This window comes from Pagrus pagrus, assembly GCF_965226575.1.
Source record: "Pagrus pagrus genome assembly, chromosome: 7".
Lineage (NCBI taxonomy): Eukaryota > Metazoa > Chordata > Actinopteri > Spariformes > Sparidae > Pagrus > Pagrus pagrus.
Genome location: NC_140191.1, coordinates 31353700 through 31368160, shown reverse-complemented (window position 1 = coordinate 31368160; position 14461 = coordinate 31353700). Strand labels below are relative to the sequence as shown.

Genomic DNA, 14461 nt, shown 5'->3' with positions numbered 1-14461 from the left:
AACCTATATGAAACATTCCAATCCGGCTTCAGAACCCACCACAGCACTGAAACAGCTCTAATCAAAGTCACAAACGACCTCCTACTCTCCTCTGATTCCGGCTCCCTCACCATTCTCCTCCTCCTCGACCTCAGTGCTGCCTTTGACACCATCAACCACTCCATCCTCCTCAGCCGCCTGAAATCCATAGGCATCACCGACTCCGCCCTCTCCTGGTTCAACTCATACCTGTCTGAAAGATCTCACTACATTGCCATAAACAATCACAAATCCCACACCACCCCTGTCTCCAACGGAGTCCCCCAAGGCTCAGTGCTAGGCCCCATCCTCTTCATCCTCTACATGCTCCCACTTGGTCACATCATCCGCCATGGACTTCACTTTCACTGCTACGCCGACGACACTCAACTCTACATCACCACCAAAACCATCGCTCCAGCCATTCTCTTCACCCTCACCAACTGCCTTACCGACATAAAAACCTGGATGAACCACAACTTCCTCAAACTCAACAGCAATAAAAACTGAAATCATATCATCATCTTTGGCCCAATATCCACCCTCCCCACCTCCCAGAACTTCTCACTCTGCATCGATGGCCACTCTGTCACTCCCTCCCCCCTGGTCAGAAACCTTGGCATCTACATGGACCCCACACTCTCCTTCAAGTCACACATAAACCATGTCACCAAGACATCCTTCTTCCACCTCCGGAACATAGCACGCCTCCGACCCACCCTCTCCTTCCCGGCCGCCAAAACACTAATTCATGCATTCATCACCTCCAGACTCGACTACTGCAATAGCATCCTGTATGGTCTCCCCTCCTCTATTCTTCAAAAGCTGCAATATGTTCAAAACTCCGCTGCCCGACTGCTCACCCGCTCCCACTCCAGAGAACACATCACACCTATCCTCCATCAACTTCACTGGCTTCCCGTAAAACAACGCATACATTTCAAGATCCTCCTCATCACCTGCAAAGCCCTAAACAATCTTGCCCCTTCATACCTGACAGATCTCCTCCATCGCCACATTCCCCTTCGCCGTGTTTAAGCACTGAGCTGCACGCAGGCTGATCCGATGTCAGAACCATGTGGCCGGTCCCAACAGTACTCAACCGAAACCGCCGGAGAATGTTTTTATCATCCAGCACCTGAAAGTTTAAAGATGGTAGAATATGTCCACTTTACTTGTTTATACCACCACAACATGGAACAGGTCGGTATCTGTGAGAGTGAATATACCCTACCTCGACTTCAAAGGTGAAATACTTATTGAGATTCTTGAAGATCAGAACAAGAATGGGAAGCTTGATGCCCATTGTCTTCTTGGGGTCTGCAGGACATGTTATGTAGGTGGTACTACAGAGAAGAGAAGAGATGAGGGTGCTTTAATGAGTTGCCCTGAGCTGAAGAATCAGTTAAACAGACACAAACTCCCCAGACGTTTGCCCCCTCGACCTCCAACACCTGGGAGCGGATGTCGTCGTCTGTGACTCTCTCGATGTGACCATTCCTCGCCTGTGTACACACAGAAAATTATGTATATAAAGGCTGCGCAGTCAATCGAAATATGGTTAGTAAGCTTTAGCACGACCAGCTAAGGAAGCTTGATAAGCTTCATAGCATCCACTCTGAATCGCTGCTTACCTTTTCATCCCATATCTGAAGCGGTTTGCTGCCGATGCTGTAGAAAATAGACAAGAATCTGCTCTGAAATGTGTTTTTAAACATCTTCTCTGAGTTATGTTCGTCCACGATCGCTTTACACATGTGTTCAGTACTGTGAGGGACCCAGCAGTCGACACAGGGATGCAGACTCAAAATTATCAAAAATAGATTAAATTTATTTTCTTTTGTTGGACATAGTCATAACTCAAACGGTTAACAAAAAGATTTAGGGCCCTTTAAAGGTTAACTTAACAAAACCAAAAAAGACACAACACAACCCAAACATACCCTCCACCTCTCTTCTACCAAATGAAACAAAGGAACTGCTTAAATACTACTACTACCAAAATAAATGACAGGGTAATTATCAAATCAATTAAGCTTACCAAAAGAACCAAAAATTGTGGAGAAGACAATCTAAAGATTTCTACAGAAATAACCTATTTAAACTAATATTTTCATATATACACAAAATTATCTAACCCAAATTAAACATAACAAAATCCCAACAAAATCTTAAATCCCCCCCCACGACTGGACAGCAGTTGGATCATGCTGAGCGGGTCTTAAACTGGCGGAACCTTTCTGCCCGTCTTTTGGCTGGTTTCCGCCCGGACCCCAATCGTTGCAGCATGCCCCACCACGACGTTGGAGTTGGCCAGACTCGGGACCCCCGCGGCGGGCATTGTAAATAAAACAGAACAGGACAGAAAGAATTAACAAATAAATAACAGCAAAACCATAGTCAACACAAATGTGTGCACTTGCAAATGTGTGCGTGCTTAAAGTAAATAAAGTCGGTATGATGTATGAAATCAAAAGACTATGTGTCCTGCATTTATTTGTTTACTCGCAATCCCCGTGTTGTGTTGTTGTGCAATACTAATAATGATAATAATAATAATAATAATAATGTGCAGAAATAAACTTAAGTGTTTAAATGATCAAAACAGAAATGTGAATGCGAGGGGTTGCCGACAGTGTGGTCATGGTGTGGCTGCGTCTTTGGCCATCACAAGTACAATGAAGAGGTTAGCAACAGATTTAGTTCGTAAACACTGTCTCTTTATTATTTCTGTTGCTAAGGAATGGAATATTTAAGCGGTTCCATGCTGGTTGTTAAGTGGTGATGCAGCTGGTATTTCACGAAGACCCACCCCCTACTAAGCTTCTGATTGGCTGCTCTTCTAACCCCAACAAGAGCAACCAATCAAGCCAATTAGAGGCAGATTAGGGCGGGTCTTCACGGAATGAGTTTAATAATAAAACCCAAATCTTCAATATGTGGGCTCATTTAGTGGTTTTTATGATTATTATCAATCAATGAGCTATTTCCACATTCATTTTATGTTTAATAATAACAAGCCAAGATAATAGAGTTGATCCAACTTCCAAAATATTTGGAATAATTTATGCCCAGCACTGACAATCAAGCCAGCCCAAAGCACTAGTTTTACTCATGGAGTCCTCAAACTAAAATATTGAATATATCTCAGCTTCCTCCTATATATCAGAACTCCTTCCCCCCACTAAATCCCACTAAAGTGTCAAGCGGGACATCTTTTCTCTCTGTCTCCAGCACTTTAAACAAGCCGGACCAGGATAGATCTGACAAAGGTTTCAAATATTTGAACAAGCCAAGAAAGTTTTAATCAAACATTAACCAGGCACTCTGTAAAATGACATCAACAGCGATGCAACATAAATCAAAAGTCCCTTTTTACTTACATAAGAAACCAAGATGAATTCATCTGCTAGCAGTCAGGCAAGGTTTGTGCTACAGCAGTTTGGTGGCATTTTATTTTTATTGAACATTTTCAAAATTATAACAGTCCAGCACAGTGTATACAGATTATAAGAGATATGTAGCAAATCCAGAATACATCCACAGCAATGATCTCAAAAGTCCTTATTAGGTCTAACATTTCAGGCAGTTCCCAGGTACTCCAACACTTTGCCAAACTTTGCTGTAAAATGGTCCTTCTGACCAATAATACCAAATCTTAGTCTTTCTAGAGAAATATAGTCTGATATCAAAGACTTCCACAGATGTACTGAAGGAGGTTCATCTCCCACCCATTTGGTCATAACAGCCTTTCGACCCAACATAAGCAAAAAATGTACAGTGTTCTTATGTGATCTTAGTGATTCAGGGATATATCCTAATAGACATGATATTAGATTAGGCTGTAATTGCTGCTTGATTATCACACTAACCTCATCACATAGTTTGCCAAAACCGTTGAATCTTTTTTGTTTGACATTTTGACACACACTAAACCACACACACACACACACATTGGAGTGGTGGCCACCTCTCTGGTTGTTTATGTCACCGTGGTTTATGGGGGACAGCTGATCTCTAGACCAGAAGACTGGTGACACGGTTTACATGACACTCATGCTACCGGTGCTGTTTATAATTATGGTTACACAAATTTATATTATTGATTAATTAATTTCTATCTTTTTAGCTTCAGCTTTTTAGCTTTTCAACTTTTCCAAATATTCAGCTTTTTCAAAAAAAAAAAATGATATGGAAGCAAATGGGAAAATCTTCAAATCCTCTTCAAAACCAATCCACTTTCAACCTCTTCTGCTCCCTCATACTTTGAGCTAGAGACACCATTCCAACTTTAAAATAGTCACAGAACCTTGAACTATTTGGCATGTATTCAGTTTTTTTTTTTTGTATTCAGATTTTTTTTTGTATTCAGATGTATCATCCCAAGTTAACTTGGGATGATACATTTTAACATCAAGCAAGAGAATCTCTTTAAAGTGTATCTCCATCTACAATTTACACTGTTGGCCTGTTTTGCTTGACACAAACTGTGAACTACATTTCCTGTTCATAATCGACCTGTAACCAGTGTTGCCAGAGTGAGTTTAGAAATAGAATTTTTCAGTCACATTCAAAATAATACTATCCAACTAAAATACAGTCTGATAGCTCTGCTGTGTTTTGGTGATCACTATGTGTGGTAGTGGGCCTATGCATTGCATCTTTACAAGCTCCTTCAGTTCAAACTGCATATCACCATTCACAGAGCCCTGCGTGAGGAGATGAGCTTGTAAAACTGTATGGACTGTCATGGAGATATTGCGGATCTCACTTCAACCCTGGTGCAGAGGTGATAGACTAGCTGTTATGGGATAGGGTTAAATGGGACTGTTTTATTTAAAAAAATAAAAAAATAAGCCTGGCAGCAGCAGCTAGCTACTGCCAGGCCAAGCTCATGCTCCAGCAGCAGCCAGCTACCAGCTACACCTCAAGCTTCAGCAGCAGCTACTGCAAGGGTAAACTCAAGCTTCAGCTGCAGCAGCTACCAATAGGCTAAACTCAGGCTTCAGCAGCAGCAGATACCGCTAGGCTAAACTAGGCTTGAGCATTAGTACCACCAGGCCAAGTTGGCTCCAGCAGCAGCCAGCTTCCATCAGGCCAGGCCGAGGCTGCAGTGCTAGTACAGGAATTCGGGATGCCTCAGGCATGAACTCTTGGTGTTGATTGATGATTACAATCACATGATTCTAAACACATCACTGTTTGATCCATTTGATTGGAATCACAAATAGTGCTGTCATGATTCAAATTTTGATCCTGATGTTCTTTGCATCAAACTGTCGCAATGCTATAGTAGGTATTTTTTGTTTTCTAGTACAGCTGTAACCATTATTGAATTACAATATTATTTTCTGTTTATGTATTTTTCATCACAGTAATTTCCATGGCATTCACAAAATATTGCTCTAGGCCACCATGAACTGTGGGACATATTATTAATTTTATTATTTTTTTTTTTTTAATCAACTTTCTCCAAAAACCCATTCAAATGTAACAGACAAAACCAGAAAAACATAAAAAAAACAAGATTGAGTAGGCAACCAAGGGAACGCCCACAAAAACGTCACTTTCGGTAAGCGCCGTGGGGGGGTCATAAAGCGCGGATCATTGACCCAGTATTTTAAAATATACGGCTAACAATCGACCCCGATCGTACTGATTTTTTTATATAGCTCTTTGTCAGCAGATAAAAGTGATTCAAACAACAACATGACAGCGGACAAGACAAAGGTTTAAAATGCGGACAGGGAGAATGGTTCGTTTTCCCCCACGGCTCTTGCCGGATGTGACGTTTTTGTGGGCGTTCCTTTGCTTGCCGACTCAATCCAACAAAACAAAAATAAATAAACCAGAGGAAAAAGCAGAAAAAAGACCCGCCGTAGGAAGACCCCGCCCACACACGACGACGAGTTAGCACGGCACGACAACATCAGAGGAGACTGCCTGCCATCGGGTAATTACCACAGATAATTGTCTTCTAAATGTTGAGCATGTATGCGTGGGTGAATGTAATGAGAGTTTGCTGTTGTTGTCAATTCATCATGCAAGTGCGGGAACAAAGTCTGGAGGTTTGTTCGTTGCCGTTTGTAAACTAAAACATTCAAACTGAGCCCCTTCTCTCGGGCTCAACTACAGCCTCCTGCCAGCAGCAGTTCTCAGGAGTGAAAAGGAAAAAAATACAGTCCAAGTGAAGCTCTGTAGCCGCGGACCGATACCCGGCCACTAGCATCCGCCGCTAGCATTAGCTTCCCAGCTCACAACAGCCATCTTACGTTAGTTGTTACCACCGGGCTACTGTTGCTCGTGACGGACTGCGCGTCGTTAGACCTGGGCCCAGATGTTTTGGGAATAGCCCCGGATCTCTGTGCCTTTTAAAAAAAAAATTAAAATCAAATGTAATCGCCTACTGATGAAAATAGCCCCAGAGGTTTTTATGTGGTTGCATTATCAGGGATGGAAATTAGCACCCGCCACCCCCCAAATACGGCTGAATATGTGTGCTGGCTGGTGAATTGAATCAGTTTACCAGCCACTGTGGCGAGTTCAGTCCAGTCAGGTCTGATCCAATTAGTCTTAATGATCGATATCTTGGTGAAGGCATAACAGTGCGCTTTCCACAACCCTGGAGTTAGATCCGGTCAAATTATATGTTTCTGATTGGACCAAAGTGTCAGTTCAGAAGGGCCGGAATTCAACATTACTAGAACGGCCGTAAGCGGGCATTTAGACCGCTAGATTTAAACTCTATAATCTCTCATGTAAATACCCAACTGAGTGATGAATGAATTCATTGTGTCATGATATTTTTTTTAAAAACTAAATAACACTAAAATGTACATTCAATATCATGAATTAACACCGTTTTGCTTTGTTATGTTTATTTTAATAGATGACTTCAAAGCATGCGAGGAGTTGGATTTAACCAGTGCTACAGAAGTGGAGGAGGAAGCAGTAATGGAAAGGAGAAAAAGAAAATCTTAGCTATTGAATGATTTTCTTTTAGGTACCAAATCTTATCTTTCAAAATAGTTGTTCATGTATAACTTTAAGAATTATTTCATGCGAACCCTACTGTTTTCATGAACTACTCCCTTTTTACCCTATTTCGCAGCACTTTACTCAAAAAAAGTGCAGCTTGAAAGCTATTTACACTGTTGCATACAGTATTTTCCTGAAATTGAAATGAATTGAAGTGATTGACAGATTAAACAGTAATGAAAATAATTGCAGCTCCTAACAGAATCATTTTGTTTTTGTTTCTTGAATTAGATGATCTTGATGGTGCAGTAAGTGACAGTGAGCCGGAAGTTGAAGATGGCGAAGGTTCCAACTTAAGTGAAGGTTGGTTGTATTTGTTTTGTCCTCTTCTGTAATGGAGTACTTGTGATGAGGTCAGAGGATATGAAAACATTTGCACAAATGTGAAAAATAACATGTCTTTTAGAGATGCAGTGATACATAGTTTAAGTGAGGAAACAATGTCGAGGGAACAATGGACAGTTTAAAACTGGGCTGTTAAAATGCCCGTGTGGGTATTTAAAGCTTCAGTAGGTAACAAGTATTCAGTCATAACTGTCACTTTATTCTGATAGTCAGACACTAAAGGAATAGTTCACTCTAGAACGAAATTCAGTCATGAGTCTGGAGACCCGCGGGGGTACCCTCCTGCAGCAAAAATCCATATAATGAGCGTAAATTGTGCCCGAGAGGAAACGGTCCATAAAACTACACAAAAACTTTGTAATATTCCTCCATACTGCTCGTCTGCTGCAATCCAAGTGTCCTGAAGTGGTTGGAGGCACGCTCTGCGTTCACGCGAGTCTCCCTCACAGTGTTTGCACTACGGGAGCCACGCCAGACAAGATGAACTAGACTTGCGATAGATACACATCGGTATTTACTTCCTGCTTTGAGCGCCCGAGCAGACAAGAGGGATCTGCCTGCACAAGTGATTTTAAACTTTGACACTCACAGCAGGATGTAATATATTGTGTGTAATATATTGTTCATCTCCATTGTCAAGATCTTTTTTTTACAGAGCTAGAACTTCCTGCTCCTCCAAAGAAGCTGCAACACATTCAAGAGAGGGAGTCTTAGGCGTGCCATCGTTGTCAACACCATCAAGTCAATCAATCTCTCTAATCCTAGAAGTCACTCCAGTCTCCAAGGAAAAGGATTGCAATCCCCGCCCTCTTCCACACCTCAGGCTACCAGGCCAAAAAAAGGTTCTTCAGGACTTAATTCACTTACATAAATATTTTGCCCTAACAGGATAGGGACCCATACACAGTGGTATGCTACTATACTAATGTTATAGATTCACAATTAAAAGTAGTGTACCTATTTTAAACTCAGAAAAAGAAACGCTCAGTTGAATGGTTGTGAGGATTAAAATAGATGTCGCCAAGTTGGCTATGCTGCTGCACAAAACTTTCAAAACTTTGTCGGCTATAACTGGTCCGGTATTGGCCCAATTGTCAAAATATTGACATCAGTACAAATCTACAAAACATACAATGGCAGACAGCGACCATTGCAGTTAACTGGTGGAAGAACTAGCTAAAAAAATGTAAAAACTGATTCATGGGAGTGTGATGGGACAGGAATGAAAATCCACTCCCGCCTCTCCCTGTAGTTTGCAGGACTTTATTTTTGTAATGTTGCAGAATTACACTGCAGGTTGTTGCTAGAGGAAAGGAGCTGATGGATCAATCATTTGAGAGACTGTGGATTACCATAAAATGTGTAGATTGCCACCTAACACAAAAGTATGTTTTTCTCTGAGATTAGAGCGGGAGCTCCATTTTTTTGGAGAAACTGTGGGCTCCATTCTTCTCCTTCGTGCTCACAGACAAAACAGCGGAGAAACTCGCCCTTTTTTTTTTTTTTTTAGGTGCACGTTGGAAATTCACTCTTCAACCAATGCGAAAACTGTTTCTTTTTAGTATATTTTTTGGGGCTTTTTCGCCTTCAATGGCCTCAACACATGGGGCGGGTGCTCTACCAACTAGGGGTGTAACAATACATGTATTTGTATTGAAGCGTTTCGGTACAGGACGTTCGGTTCGGTACAGGGCTGTGCACGGGTGAGTTTACAGAACGGAAGTTGCGTGTGTTTATTTTCTGCCTGCAGCTACACGTGCAGCCCGTTTACATCATGGCTAACGCTAGCGCGAAACCAGAGCTTGAAGACCCTCCCTTGTCGCTTTAGTCTCCTGCTTGGGAACACTTCAGCTTCCTAGTTAAATATTGCAACGGAGAAAGACGAGTCCGGCACGGCGCAGTTCCGCCGAACAGCTGGAGAAACAAAATCGAGGAATTCCCGTGATAATTACGTAATCACACAAGACTGCAGTTATACGTGTTATAAACACAACAACACGAAGTGTTCCCGACTGAAGGATTAGAAGAAGAGTGCGTATTTGTCTCTTTTTTGAGTGTTTTATTTTGAAAATCAACCGGATGTATTGTTGTTGTTTCGTGTCTGACTTCCTGTCTGCTCTGTGCTAAATTCGGCTGAATTTCTGCGTTGTGCCGCGGCACTCGAAACGGGACCACCCAAGTGTGAATATCACTGCTACAAGAAAAAAAATGACCTTAGTGCAAACGCAGCTGACTTTGGCAATCAAGCAGCCTCTCCCTACAACTCAGCCCGTATGAACAACACACCAGTGCAAACCTGGCAGAGGGACTTAAAGAGACAGTGACAATTATTCATTTAACTTTTTACCAGGCAGCACTTTACAACAGTATTCTATTTTTTATTTTACTTTCATATTTTTTATAATGTTACAATAAATTGTTGGTTTACAAAAGTTCCGAATAAACAACAAGAAAATTTATGTTTTGCATTCTGTTCCCGCACTGTACCGAAAATGAACCGAACCGTGACCTCAAAACCGAGGTACGTATCAAACCGTGATTTTTGTGCATTGTTACACCCCTACTACCAACTGAGCTAAACACCGCCCCATAACCATTTCTTTCTAGGTCTTGTACAGAGTTTGCTTTGACGTTGGAAAAAAGGTAAACAAATAGCTAGAAACATGCGGTCTCCGCGAGATGTAATGATCAATTAATTGAGGTCACGAAAGAGTTTATGAGGGAGACTCTGGTCAAAGATGACGTTTACGTGTGTGTCCGGAGGTTTTAGCCGCTTTCCCCACGGTGACTGATGTTTATCACGGTGTGAATATGTTGGCCGGTCGTGGGGGGATGGGCTGTAGGCAGCGAAACGGGAATAACGTCAGGGTGTTGTCAGTTGATCTGGTGAATGATCACTTTCCCAACTCAAAGTTTCCTCTGGATGTCAGGAATAAAAGCTAGCCTCATCTCTTGTCATATTTGGCTGTGATCACTTTTTGTATTCCTCATAGCTCTCCATTAAAACAACCTGCTCCTCTCGGCTGAAATCAGCAGCCCGTCATCGCAGCTCCTTTGATGTGAACACGCACAGAGCACAAAGCTCTGGTGCAGTTAACTCTGCAGGTTTTTAGAGGTTTACCGCCGGCTGGTTACATTCTTTTTAGGAGACGAATGCTGGCAGACCTGCCAACATGTACGCATTTTTCGTACTCTGCACGCATTTTGACCCTTAAGTATGCTCGTACGACTTGCTGCTCTCCAGGTACGCATTTTGTTGCATCTCGCAGTTCGCCGGTTTCAGTTTCTATGCAAGTTCAATCTATGAAGTTGATTCTGCCGCTGAGCCACAACAATCTGCGTGTAAGTGGAGTGAAAAGCTTTTGGCCAATCAGAGCGCTACATTTAACACCCTCGCCCACCTGCCCCTCCGAGCCAAATGCTTCGCACGTTCGATTCAATTCAATTCAATGCCTCAAGCAAGCCAGGGTGGCTGGATAACCGATCCCTCTTCGCTCGCTTGCTGTCTCTGCTAATCGCCTGCATCCCTATAGATCTCAGCCAATGTAAACAGCACTGAAAAGGTAAAATTAAGACGTTGAGTTTACCCGACGGTGTTGTTAACCACTCGTCAAAGTTACTGTGTGTGTTGCAAATAGTAGTGTAGCGCCAGTTAAAATAAATGAAGCTTTTACTGGTGGTGGTCTGAAGTATTTTATTCCTCGAAGCAATTCTTTGACCAACAACAACAACGTAACAGCTAAAATAAATACAAATAAAAAGCCATTAGTCCGGTTACATGCTGCTATTCCGACATTCCGCTATTTAGACAGTGACCTCTAATTGTCGGAACAGCGGCATTAAAGTTATTTTTCAAGCGTCCCACTATTTCGACATTGTTTTTTGTCATTGTCGGAGACATGTCGGAATAGCGGCATGTCTGAATAGAGGCATGTCGGAATAGCGGGATGTCGGAATAGCGGGCGAACCCCCATTAGTCCATGCATCTATAATTAGCCTGTGGCATTTAGCTTTACTTTACATTAAACAAACTTTAATTTCAACACAAACATAAATGTACCATAAGCCTTTAGCTCGTTGCCACTTCCAGCCGGGCTAATAAATCACTCTTGTAGTTTAGTTCAACACCGTAGTTATTTTCCTTTATCTGTGAATTTTCTTATATCCATGTGATGCTTGTTTACCTTCCTCAATTAATTTACCGTCCACTCATAAAAAGCTTTTTAAGCGCTTTCAACCTTGTACTTTTCAGCTTTTTAGCTTTTTAAAATTTGTTCAAGGTTGGCAGGTCTGATCCATCATGCATTACATTTTATTAAGTTAACATGGTTTTGAATACAGGATTTGTGGCAAAAGCTTGTCATGTCTGCTTACGTGAAAGCCAACGGAGACTACTGATGACCTATGTGATTGTTGAAGGGGTGTCCCAATTCGTAGGGGTTGACTTTCAACCCCTACCCCTTGTAGCTCTGTTTCAAGGGGCAAGGGTTAAGGGCTAGGGGTAGGGATGAAAATAACCATTGGAATTCAACCTTACTGTCACTGTAGCCTTAAAAAAGAAAGGGCTCTGGCGCCCTCATTTTTCACTCTACAGAAATAAAAAAGACATCACATGGTTCAGCAATGTCTCCTGTTACTCACTGTATACATATTTTTGGTTCTGCTACTGCTCCAGCATATGTGCAGCTACAGAAGCTGTTTGGCTGTCAAACTGTTCAGCTTTTCAACCTTTTCAGCTTTTTCAAATATTCAGCTTTCTGCCTTTTCAGCTTTATATTCAGTTCAGCTAGAGAAACTGTTCAGCTATCAAAATGTTCAGCTTCATGTTCAGCTAGAGAAACTGTTGAGTTTCTGAGAAACAGAAGCTCTTTTAGTTTATTACTTTTCAGCTTTTCTGCCTTTTCAAATATTCAGCTTTATGTTCAGCTATAGGAACCATTCAATTATCAAAATGTTCAGCTTTTTAAGCTCTTTCAACCTATTACTTTTCAGCCTTTCTGCCTTTTCAGCTTTTGAAAAAATCAGCTTTGCCTGCAAATTCTTGACTATTCATTCTCATAGTTTTATGCATTAGGCAAGTGTTTTCCAGCACATTCAGCAGATTTCTGAAATCACTTCAGCCGTCAGCATTCACACTGTATTTTCGCAGGAAATGCAATTTTTCTAGTTATTATTAAACTTGCTTCAAACGCCGTTGCATAGCGGACCGAAGTGGAGCTAACTAGTTAGCCAATTTCAAGCTGACTTCACCATACTCGTAGTGTGACATGCTGGCTCAACGCATGAAACATGAAATGGGGAGACCACACCGAATTGAACACAATAATAAAGAATTTATTATTTAATCAAGAAGAATTTAACAAGGACTAAAGAATTAAAGAATATTAAAGATAAAGAAGTGTGGTGTAAGTCAGTAAAGTGTCATTTAACCAAATAGTGTCGTGCAAAGTCAGTCTAGAGATTCAAACAAAAGACAAAGGAAAGCCAAAACGCCGGGAGGAGGGAGCAGACCCGATTGTCTGAGCGCAGAGGTTTTTATGCTGCTGTTCATTAGGCCGTCCATCCGGCACACCTGAAGCCAACCACCTACTCACACGCACAGACAGGGAGAGAGCACAGGCCGCCCCAGCAGGGCGGAGTTAAAGACAAGGCCTGGGCCGTCACAGTAGGCAGCTGTAAATACTATCAAAACGTGGCGACACTCACCTGTGGCTCGGGTGCAGTTGCTGGGTCCCGTATGGTTGGGACTGATCCTTTTACGAGGGTCAGTGTCGAGGCAAAGCCAGCTTTGTACTGACTCTCGTTACTGAAGCAGTCCGATGTGAAGTGGTTAGCACACACAAACAGACTTACATGAACTGTAGCCGGCACGTTGTTGTTAAAAATGAAACACAACCACTGTCTCTTCTGTTCTTCTGTAGCTGGGACAGAGTATAGGCACTTATGTTGATTTTTACAACCAACAACAGAGCACTTCTCGTTGCGCTGCAACATGGTGCTTTTGATAGCGTATTGGCAGATCTCTGTGACGGTAGCGCTGTACCTGGTGGGCGGACACTGTAGGTGGGATTATTCAAATTGCCGGTCGTCGACGTCGACAACCGGTCAAAATTTGACTCGCTCATCTGGAAACTGCAGGCAAGACACCGTCAGAAATCTGTATCTCACTCAAAAAAGCTCGGATGGTCTTTTTTCAAAGTTTGTATGCGTGTGGCAGCACCATAGACCCAAAATTGCACCCCAAATCCAAGAAAAAGTGAGTTTTTCATAATATGGGACCTTTAAGACTTTTTTGATAATTTTGACTTTTATTCTTAATTTAGATTTTTTTTATGTAATTCTGACTTTCTTCTCAAAACTTTTTTTCCCCCCTCATTTTAGACTTTTTTCTCAATTCAGACTATTTTTTCAATTCTGATATTTTTCTAAACTCTGCCTTTTTTTTCTTCTTAATTCTGATGTTTTTTTAAATTCTGACCATTTTCTCCAAATTCTGACTTTCTGTCTCTATTTCTTCAGGATTTTCTATTTCTTTTTTCAGAATTCTGATTTTAAAAAGTCAGTCATTTTTCACTGCCTGAACATACCCCAAAACTCACCAAACCTGGAATATATGTCACATCTGCCGAATAATTTTATTATCTGTTGTTGTGTGAATTTCCATCACTAGGTGGCGCTGTAAGCAAGGAAAGTGCGTTTTGGCTTACAACTCCCACATACTTTGTCACACATTCAAAAACCTTTTATCCACGTCTTCACTGAATTGTGCTGAATCTCCTGATATAGGCAATTCAAACTCCTCCCAGGCAATTTCACCGATTTGCACGAAACTTTGCACACAGCATCTTTGGACCCTCGTGACAAAAAGTTATTAAAAGAATTTTGATCTCCCAAAGAATACTCAACTTATTAAATTACAACTTCCTGCACATTTCCTTCAAAACAAGAACTGTTGCATATCTCCACATTGGTTTGTCCGAAAGACATGAAACTCAGGATACTACTTCCCCATGAGCCCCTAAGGCTCTGTGCAGATCTTGCCTGATGACCACTAGGTGGC

At 41.7% G+C, this 14461-nt stretch overlaps 1 protein-coding gene across 1 annotated transcript; it reads right to left on the bottom strand.

Moving 5' to 3' along the window:
- Positions 1 to 582: 582 nt before the first annotated feature.
- On the bottom strand, positions 583 to 1772 carry LOC311259409 (cilia- and flagella-associated protein 20-like; the record flags this gene model as incomplete). The annotated part of the gene is made up of 5 exons (XM_084356552.1): positions 1653 to 1772; positions 1444 to 1523; positions 1253 to 1364; positions 1012 to 1156; positions 583 to 662 (listed from the first exon to the last, which is right to left on the bottom strand). Exons 1-5 carry the CDS (start codon positions 1734 to 1736, stop codon positions 583 to 585), a joined length of 501 nt encoding a protein of 166 aa, XP_084212678.1. The 5' UTR covers positions 1737 to 1772.
- Between the last annotated feature and the right edge of the window lie 12689 nt (positions 1773 to 14461).